Raw genomic sequence first — 9,233 nt, forward strand, 5'->3', positions numbered from 1 at the left:
ACAAACGCTGCCCCAATTAGAATAGCTCATATCTCGAAAGGGCTGAGCCGAAAAATGTGGCATCACCGGGTACTGACAAGTCAAGGGTAGCGTGAGCAATACAACAGCATATTGAAATTGACCGAAGTGGTCCTTTAACTTACATGTGTAACAGGTCAAAGCCAGACAGAAGTATGAACGCAATGATGTTTAGAACGTACTGTATGAAGTATGAAAACCAATGTACAGATAGTTGACAAAATGTAGGATATGCGATTTAGTGTGAATGGGGAGGTTAGCCCCCCCCCATAACATCATGCCATATTCATGCAGGAAAAAAACATGCTGATTAGTGGGTGGGGACAGCCTGAGAAAGAAATGGAGCAGGAGAGGACAAGAAGACCCTTTGGCAAATAAAGCTATACATAACTTGAGGTCAGTGGAGTAGAAAATAAATATTCAGAAAATGTATGTTGGACAACGATACTGCACTGTTTTCAGAGCATTTGAATGAATTTTATTATGACAACAAACGACTAAACAAAACATGTCCAGATACCCAGAACATTTTGCAGTAAAATTCACAATAGTTTGTATTGGTAGGCACTGCAGGAAAAAGGAACTGAAGCAGTCAAAGCAAAAAGTTAAGATGATGGAATATGCATACATGTAAACATTTATATTAAGAATTTAAACTATGTATAGGGTATCCCAAAATGTATGCACACTTTAAAAATACAAAACGTGTGCTTATTAACATGACAGAACAACAACACAAAAGGTAATTTAATTTGCAAACATCATTATACTCCAATCAACAACACTACAACCTGAACCATTAGCTAACCAGTCAACAATTAAGCTTGAATAGAAACGTTTTAGAATACAGTATATACTGTAGATATGGTTTCTTTCTTTCTTTCATTCATTCTATCCATTCCTTCTTGCAAGCCCTTTCATAAATCTGTGTGCCGGCTCACACATTTCTCATGAAGGGTGAAACTAGACCCTCAGTCCAACATGAAACAAAATGTATATGTTTAACTGGTTTGCCACCTGTAATGGAAAAGAGTGGTCCAGTCCCAACCATAAATGAATATCCACAAGGAAGGTGCCCTTTCTATTTGACCAAAGGCCTAACATACTGCATGACAAGACATTGATGTTTAGATTGACAGAACTGGACATTGTACAAGAATTCAGGATTTTACCTGAAGTCTCTGGGAGAAATCAAACAGTACAAGTAGTCACAGGGAACCAATGCAAAAAAAAACATGTTAATAGTGCATTAACATTATACATGCAGTGTATTTTCAGATTCCTGGTACACCAGAGTAAATTTAGCTTTACTGCCACACTGTAACAGCAGCTTTGGATTGCAAGATCTTAAAAGATGAGCCACAAAAATACGGGAACACTCTCTCTGTGAATGCGTGTAAGGATGCGTGTATGTGTTTGTTATTGTCGGGGTCGGAGAAGGTCAGCTTTCTTCTGTCCAAGTCCAGCTGCACTCTGATCCTCTGTGGTCTCTGTCTCACTACGAGATCCGTTTTATGGGATGCAGCATACATTCCACACTTGTTCTTTCCATAGAACATCACCCATAAGCCTTTTAAGTCCATGTGCCCCTTTCTCTGGTTCGACTCCGTTATCACCCCAAGGGACCAGGGCTCCGCCTCTCCAACCTGGACATCCCAGCAGTGTCTCCCGGAGGTGAAGCCCTCAGAGCCCAGCACGGCAGGTAGCCAGCCGAATCTCTCAGGGTTGTCAGGAAGCAGGGGGAGTGCCAGCTTTCCCTTAACATCGCCCAGGTCCTCGGACAACAGGAGCTTCGGGTGTGCAGTGTTGGGATCCAGAATCACCGGGGCTGCACAGAGAAATGTACACACGCTCAGGCAAATCAATTTAAGGCGACTTTCAACCGATTCTGGAAATGAGCTCATTGGGCAGTGATGTGTAATTAGTTAGGGCACCTTTAAAGGTTTTGAACTTTTTAGAATGTTTTGATGTTTAAAAAAAACACATCTAATCTCTTTATTTATATGGTTGTTAGTTTTGTAAATGTGATATTTTTTTCTATCTGTATTGGCCATGACATAGCCATAGCTGCTGAAATGGCAATAAATGTAAACAATCAATCAATCATGGAATTGGTTAGGGCATCAGACTAGTAGAACCAAGGTTGCCAGTTCGACTCCTGACCTGGGGTCCGTATCTCGAAAGCGTCTTTGCTAACGACGGTAGCAACGTCCTTCGTAAGAGCGACTCAACTCTCTCGACAGCGACGCTCACCACTGAATCCAAGGGAATGGTAAGACGGTCTTAAGACGGTTAGCAACGACAAGAATCAAGAAACGGACCCCTGCTAGACTGGTGGGTGGAGTACATCACCAGTGCTCTCCCCCATCCTCCTCCATGACTGAGGTACCCTGAGCATGGTACCGTCCCACCGCACTGCTCCCTTTAAGTCTGGCAACACAATTTCTATCTCCAAGATAGCATGTACTGTATAATACAAATCTGAATACAGCAACATCCAGCCAATTCTGCAAATAAGTTTATTTTACAAATTCTACCTCCAAACTAGCATGTAGTAGGCCTACTTGCCTATTATCACCAGACCTAATCACAAGTGAGATATGTTCTGGAGACCTGACTACTGTAAGTCCCGTAGATGGAGTGTAGTATACGATTGGCAACGGCTGTTTATTGGGTGTTACGAATGTGTATCATTTGGCATACGTAGCCATAGCCAATCGTGTCCGTTGTATCTCCTCTAACAAACTGCAGTCATCGCCTTTCCACGCCTCCCTGCTCTCTGATTGGGACCTTGATCTTGTCCGTTCTCTGGGTGGACTCCACGCTGTCTTTGAGATCAGAACGGTTGTGCAAAGCAGCATGGGATTTCCCAGACTAAGCATGTACTGTATAAGTGACTCATTTTGCGGCCACCTATGGTATGTCAGTCAACGTACTGGTTTCCACCATTGAAATTAAATGAAACCAGGGTATTCTTTGCCATATTTCATTGGTACTTAGTTATTCTTTGCAATATATGTCTGAAAAGTAGGCACATATCAGAGTAGTGGGCAAAAGGGCTGTAGTATACTGGTATGCATTTAAAAGCCACATACTGTACATGGCATAACTTTTAATGTCATGAATTGAGAACGCACATGGGAAGGCATCTCTATTGAAGAGACAATTTCACATGCACATACTGTACATGCACATGCTGTACATGCACATACGGTATGGGAACTTCTATGGACATGGTATGATAACGAACTGTGCCCTATGGGAGTGTGGACCCACGCACTGGTTATGTGGAAATGTTTATAACTAACCTTCATGGGTGTTGTAGCTAGCGGTTCCCATTGGAATATAATTACACAATTGTTACCTTGGAACTAGAGGTGTGTGTGTGTGTGTGTGTGTGTGTGTGTATGTATGCGCGTGCGTGCGTGCGTGTACTCACTATATTGAACCAAGTCCTTCATCTTCTCCCAGACTCTGAACTTCAGGTTGCCCAGGTGCTTTGCCACATTGACCAGAGCTCCTTGTGGAAGCTTCTCTGGATCCTGCAGTGTGCACTGGGCTCTGGAATAAAATTCATTACATTGTATTACACTTTTTTAAAAATCCAAAGCGACTTACAGTTATTTTAAGTACAGAGCATTGTTTACAGTCTCTGGAGCAGCGTGGGGTTATGTGGCCTGCTCAAGGGCACCTCAACCATGGAATGTGGGTAGGGAGTGCAAGTGTGGGGTTCGAACCTGCAACCCTGCTGTGCTGCTGTGGCTTTTGGTTAAGAACCATAGACAAGGTCCTGCCGTGGCCTAACGGGCACTGGGCTACTAGGCTGGTGACCACCTGGGTTTGATTCCTGCCCGGGTCATTTGCCGAACCTTCCCCGTCTCCCTCTCCCCACTCATTTCCTGTCCCTCTGTAACTCTCCTGTCACAATAAAGGCATAAAAAGCCCCAAACAAATCTTCTTTTGAAAAAAGAACCGCAGACAAGATAGACTGACAGACAGGAGGGACATCACTCACCTTTCCACTGTGCTCCTGTAGTTCTACAGGGATGAAAAAAAGAGAGGTTATATAGACAACTGGTAGTTTTCCTGCAAGTACATCTGCTGTACATAATAATAATAATAATAATAATAATAATAATAATAATAAAGCCATCACACCATCACACATGTCATGAAGTGACAGACAGACAGACATGTGCTGTATAGTGGTGAATTGGTGTGTGTGTGTGCATCCGTAGCTCACGGCTTTCGTGAAGTATTCACAAAAAAAATATGGGGCAAATAACCACAAAGTACGTGGTGCATTCACGTTATTGCCCGTTTTTCGTGGTTGGACAACGCTTCCGCTGCCTATTCATTTGAATTGACCGACTGCTGCCTAGCGTGCCTAGCGACTCGTGGTCGATTTACGATTGAGCCTCGTGGTTGATTTACGCTATGCATGCGTTTGTCATTGACACCGACTCGACAGACAGTTGGTTCGATTTGTGTGTGTGTGTGTGTGTTTTGGGCTTTGTGAATACCTGTAAGAAACTGACGTCATCACTTCCCGTCTCCTCTATGGCCTTAATGCTGTCTGAAAGACTTGCAAGGTCTTTGTCCATCTGTTTGATCTTCTCCTTCATCGTCTGACTTTTCTGCTCCTCTTCCTCCTTCAGTGCAGCTATCCTGACTGCCTCTTCGTCTCGTAGAAACTAGTGAAGCTTCTCAAACTCCTGCTTGATCTGCTTCTCCGTGTGTTGGAACTGGACCTGTAATATAACACGTCTTGAAGAAGGTTTTCTGCAATACGAGGCATCACCACATCATGGGGTCTATCTTACACAGTGTGTCAGTTAGGGGCAAAAAAATCTTCATGACAATGCATCGCGATACTTATTTTCACGATATACTGTATCGAGTCATGACAATCGATTATTTAATAATAATAAAATTGAATTTGCAACCGGTTCATTTTGTTCAGTAGAGAGTAGGTAATATTTATGTTGTAATGGAAGCTCTCTCCCTTCCTGATTTTGTTGGTTTGCCTACTAACAAAGACATGATCTGTCAGTAAATGTTATGATAATATGTATTCTAATATGGAGAGACCATTGACAGTAAATAGAATGGACGTCAAATCAACGCTATTTGCCATTCAACGCTTTGAAGCCAGATTTGGGAACATTCCAACTTACATTCCACCTTAGCAACGCCAAACGCAGGTGCTGATTGGACAACAACAAGACTTCTAACGGTCAATCAAACCATGTTCTGATGCTCATTGGTCAATTTAACTTTTAATATCTCTCTAAAATAAAACATCACCACAAAAAATCACCACCCTGGTAAGTTGGAGAGCAAGGGGACCTACTAGTTGAGCGAAAAATGATCCCCCTGGAGTGGCATTTAAGGGAGATACAGGGTTTTATGTCTCTCATAGGAATGAATGGGATTTGGCCATTTTTTGGTCTTTTTGGGTCCAACCTTGGCTCCAACTTGGCTTCAACAATGAAATAGAATTTTGGCCTCCATTCTATTTACTCTCAATGGGAGAGACAGAATATCAAAAAGAAAATCCAGAAATTAACTTAAAAGAATAAATATTAATTTATTTCCATTTCATCGAGCAAAATAAGTATTTGATCCCCTGCCAACTGATTACAGTTCCGGGCCCACACACAGATTCGTGATAGAATCGCATCGTGGCCATGTGTATCTTGATGTGCATTGAATCGTGAACTCTTTGCCAATACCCACCCCTTGTGTCAGTGGCATTAGTCCCCTTAGACCAGGGGTGCTCAACTGGCGGACCCAGGTCCGGATGCGGACCCAAACGCAATGTCATCTGGACCAAGACAAAATCCATCTGTATTTAATATGTATAAATTATACATGAGATTTCGCTGCCATGCGATCTGTATTTCTGCGAAGCCAGTCTTATGACAAATAAAAGTATCATCACTATGACAACTCAGTGAGTGAGCAAGAGGCCAGTGCGGCCAGCGAGTGAGGCTATTTTCTGCATCGGTCTGTAGCGACTTTTTTGGACCCTGGAAACATACGAAATTTGGCGAGTGGACCTTTTCAGTTTCTAGTTGAGTACCCCTGCCTTAGACTCTGTTCCATCACCACCACTTCCATTTGTTTTTAGCCCCAATGCAGGGGACACATGCAGGCAAAACGAGTGCAAAGTGAAGAGGGGGGAAATTCATTGTTCCGTTCTGACAACTGAATGGTCATCAGTTGCATTGTGGCTAGGCATGCAAATGATTAATCGACTTTAGATTAGTTGTCGAGCAAGAGGTTGCTCGATTAAAATGTATTAATCGCGATTAACCGCTAGAGGGCGCTAGAGACTGTTGAGTGGTTCTAGTTCTAGTCCTACTCAAATCCATGGTGCGCAGATTTTATCTATTAAATTGTCATTGCAACTTCTAGAGTTCTTATGGGTCTTTTGGAGATGTGTACTTGAATCTGTGATTATGCCAAGTCCAATGGTGTAAGTTGTTACTGCTTGAATTATGAGAAAAACGATCTTTCAAGACAGGCAAATGTCACTGCAAGCAGCATTTTACTGTAGGGTTAAGCTTGCTAGGTTAGCTTAGCGTGCTAGCTAGCGAAATCACAAACGTAGTCATTTCAAATTGTGAGCTGTAATTTTAACCACTACACCCTGTCAGATATCAAGACTAGTATTAGCTGAACTGGGCATGAATATATATGACCATGCATGAAGTGGAGCACCATCTGTTCAATTTCAGGTGAATCCATGTTAGCTGTAAGTGTTGTTGTCACAGCTCCATTCATTCTCAATGGAGCCTGTTAGCTTATTAGCTCTCCTTACAGACACAGGAAATAACTTTTTTTTTGTTCAGAAACGAACTTTGTTGACATTACTATCCATTATGGACAACAACACACTACCCAACATATAGCATTTCTTTATTTTGAAGCGTATTAAATTAAAATGCTTGTGGTTGGCTGACACATATGCAGACAAGTCAGTCTGATCACGTTTCACTCAACGTTGTCTGTCATATAGGCAAGGCGACAGAGGGGGGCATGGGGCTACTAGTTCACTCCTGGGTGAAATCAATGCCTCCCCAAAGGTGGTGTGGAGATGCCATAGAAAACAGCTTTCTTTTCCTAATGGATAATTATAATTATATTATAATAATATAATATAACATCATACAATAAAATACAATATGGGCTTAATGATCATAATATAATTCTCATAATATAATTTAATATAACAATACTTTTTGAACTCAGTGTTTTAACTATTTAGCTGATATTTTAAAAGGCCCTATGAAATTTAGGTGAAAAAACGCCGCTTATCAATTAATCGAAAGTCGATCGATAACACTATCAACTAATGATTAATGAATGAATCGATAATTTGCATCCCTAATTGTGGCGTATCAAATGGAATCAAACGTTGATTTTGTCGACGAGATTGGCCACCGCAGGCGAAATTCGCTCCTCATTTGCATAATACTAAACTTGGCCAAATGTTTTCCCTTGGCTTCACTCCTGTTCGCTTGCCTTCTCCTCCCTCATAGGAATGAATGGCGACGTTTGCTTCGCTGGGCCAAATTTGCGTGTATGTTATGTGTCCTTGGCCTAACACTTTTTTTTTGCAGGTCTATGTGAAAGTGTAGTGTGTCACAATACTTTTGAGAGGAAAGGTAAGTGCTTGAAATCCCTTGAAACTTCCCCGCTTGAATCGGAGTAAAAGGGTGACACAAAAGTGTTGCCACTTAAAATCACAACTACAGAAGTGGCTCGTGATATCATTGATTTTTTTGCTTTTATTACTAGGACAGTAAAGTGGCCATTAGGACAGTAGTACAGGCCATGATAGGGCCAGTAGTCTGTAGTATAGTCATTACTCCTACCTTAATGTGCCCGGCAGAGTTTGCAAAGGTGAGTTTTGTTGCAAAGAAATGGCCCAGTTTCTTCTGCAATTGTGTCAGAGTGAGTTGTAGTTGCTCCTGAAATGAAGCCACAAGAGATGTAAATCACACACACACACACTTCTGGCAGTGAAAAAAATTCCAATCCACTCCAATCCAATAACATATCAGGGTGGCCGGGGGGTGGGAAGGGATGGGTACAAACAGGTCACTTGTCCTGGGCCCAGGAGGGGAGGTAGAATTACCTAACCAGCTGGTGAAATTTCAGTTTGGCTGGTAGAAAAGAAAACTTAGGCCTAGTAGCCACTTTGAGCCATTATTTATTAGTGACTGTGTTTGGCTAGTACAATAGCTATTTTGGCTGGTGGGATTTTTTTTTTTTTAAATGGCCCTGACTGTATGAAGGGGGGGGTATTTCAGATGACTTTGTCCTGGGACCATAACATGAACACAATCAAGAAGGTCACGTTTTCATGTTTAGTTACACCACCTGCATAGCCTACCTTATGCTCCTGTGCGGCTTCACTGATGGGGCTGCAGTTGTGGTTTTTATGGAGTTTGGAGTCCCGACACACCAAACACACAAGCTGTTTGTCATTTTCACAGTAGAGCTTCAGCTCTGATTGGTGTAAATCACAGATTGGTTCTCTTCTGCTTCTCTGTCTGAGGAAAGCTTCACACAAGTTCTTGAGGTGTCGATTGAGAGGGGGATCGTGGTTAGAGAGTCTCTCTCTACAGACGGGGCATTCTTCTGATCCTTTGCTCTTCCAAAACTGCTGCAGGCAAGACTGACACACGCTATGGGTACAGGAGAGGATGACAGGATCCTTGAAGACTTCACAGCACACAGGACAGGAGAAATTGTCTTCTGAGAAAGTGCTACGACCTCTAGAATCCATCCTCTGAAACACTTGCAGTTCACTTAGGCCTACCCTTGTAAACACACGACACACTCCGACCCAATCTTGACTAAATGTGGACTTAATATCCCACGATAGATATCCAGTACCTACTGCTTTTTAACTTTCGTCTTTTGAAAACAAAATCCTATGTATTAAAATCGTGTGGGAGCTGTATGCTACGTCTGTAGCCTACATTTTCCCTCCTTCAGCGCCTTCTTTCTGCAAGTACGTCTCGCTGCGAGCCGGGGGAAGGCGTGGCCTGACATCAGTCCCCGCCCATCAGTCACAGGTGCATTCTGGGATTGTATGCATTTTGATCGTTAAACGCATAGAGGGCTTTGGCTAAACTACTTTCTCTGACTACTCATTCATTATCAAGCCCTTCACATCCAAGACAAGGTCACTAGTATCG

The 9,233-nt window shown here is 42.4% G+C and overlaps 1 protein-coding gene across 1 annotated transcript; it reads right to left on the bottom strand.

Moving 5' to 3' along the window:
* Positions 1–308: 308 nt before the first annotated feature.
* LOC134461092 (zinc-binding protein A33-like) lies at positions 309–9,015 on the bottom strand. Its single transcript, XM_063213858.1, has 6 exons — positions 8,423–9,015; positions 7,902–7,997; positions 4,542–4,769; positions 4,034–4,056; positions 3,458–3,579; positions 309–1,846 (listed from the first exon to the last, which is right to left on the bottom strand). The coding sequence occupies exons 3-6, from the start codon at positions 4,641–4,643 to the stop codon at positions 1,326–1,328; spliced, it is 768 nt and encodes a 255-aa protein (XP_063069928.1). The 5' UTR covers positions 4,644–4,769; positions 7,902–7,997; positions 8,423–9,015; the 3' UTR covers positions 309–1,325.
* Positions 9,016–9,233: the final 218 nt, after the last annotated feature.

This window comes from Engraulis encrasicolus, chromosome 13 (genome assembly GCF_034702125.1).
Source record: "Engraulis encrasicolus isolate BLACKSEA-1 chromosome 13, IST_EnEncr_1.0, whole genome shotgun sequence".
In the NCBI taxonomy this organism is placed as follows: domain Eukaryota; kingdom Metazoa; phylum Chordata; class Actinopteri; order Clupeiformes; family Engraulidae; genus Engraulis; species Engraulis encrasicolus.

What these genes read in the sequence shown, in the direction of transcription:
- LOC134461092 (XM_063213858.1), bottom strand. Translation starts at nt 4,643, where the DNA reads ATGAAGGAGAAGATCAAACAGATGGACAAAGACCTTGCAAGTCTTTCA. An exon ending in ATGACGTCAGTTTCTTACAG is followed by an intron (nt 4,057 to 4,541) that starts GTATTCACAAAG and finishes TCATCCCTGTAG; the next exon opens with AACTACAGGAGCACAGTGGA. An exon ending in TACAGGAGCACAGTGGAAAG is followed by an intron (nt 3,580 to 4,033) that starts GTGAGTGATGTC and finishes ATTTTATTCCAG; the next exon opens with AGCCCAGTGCACACTGCAGG.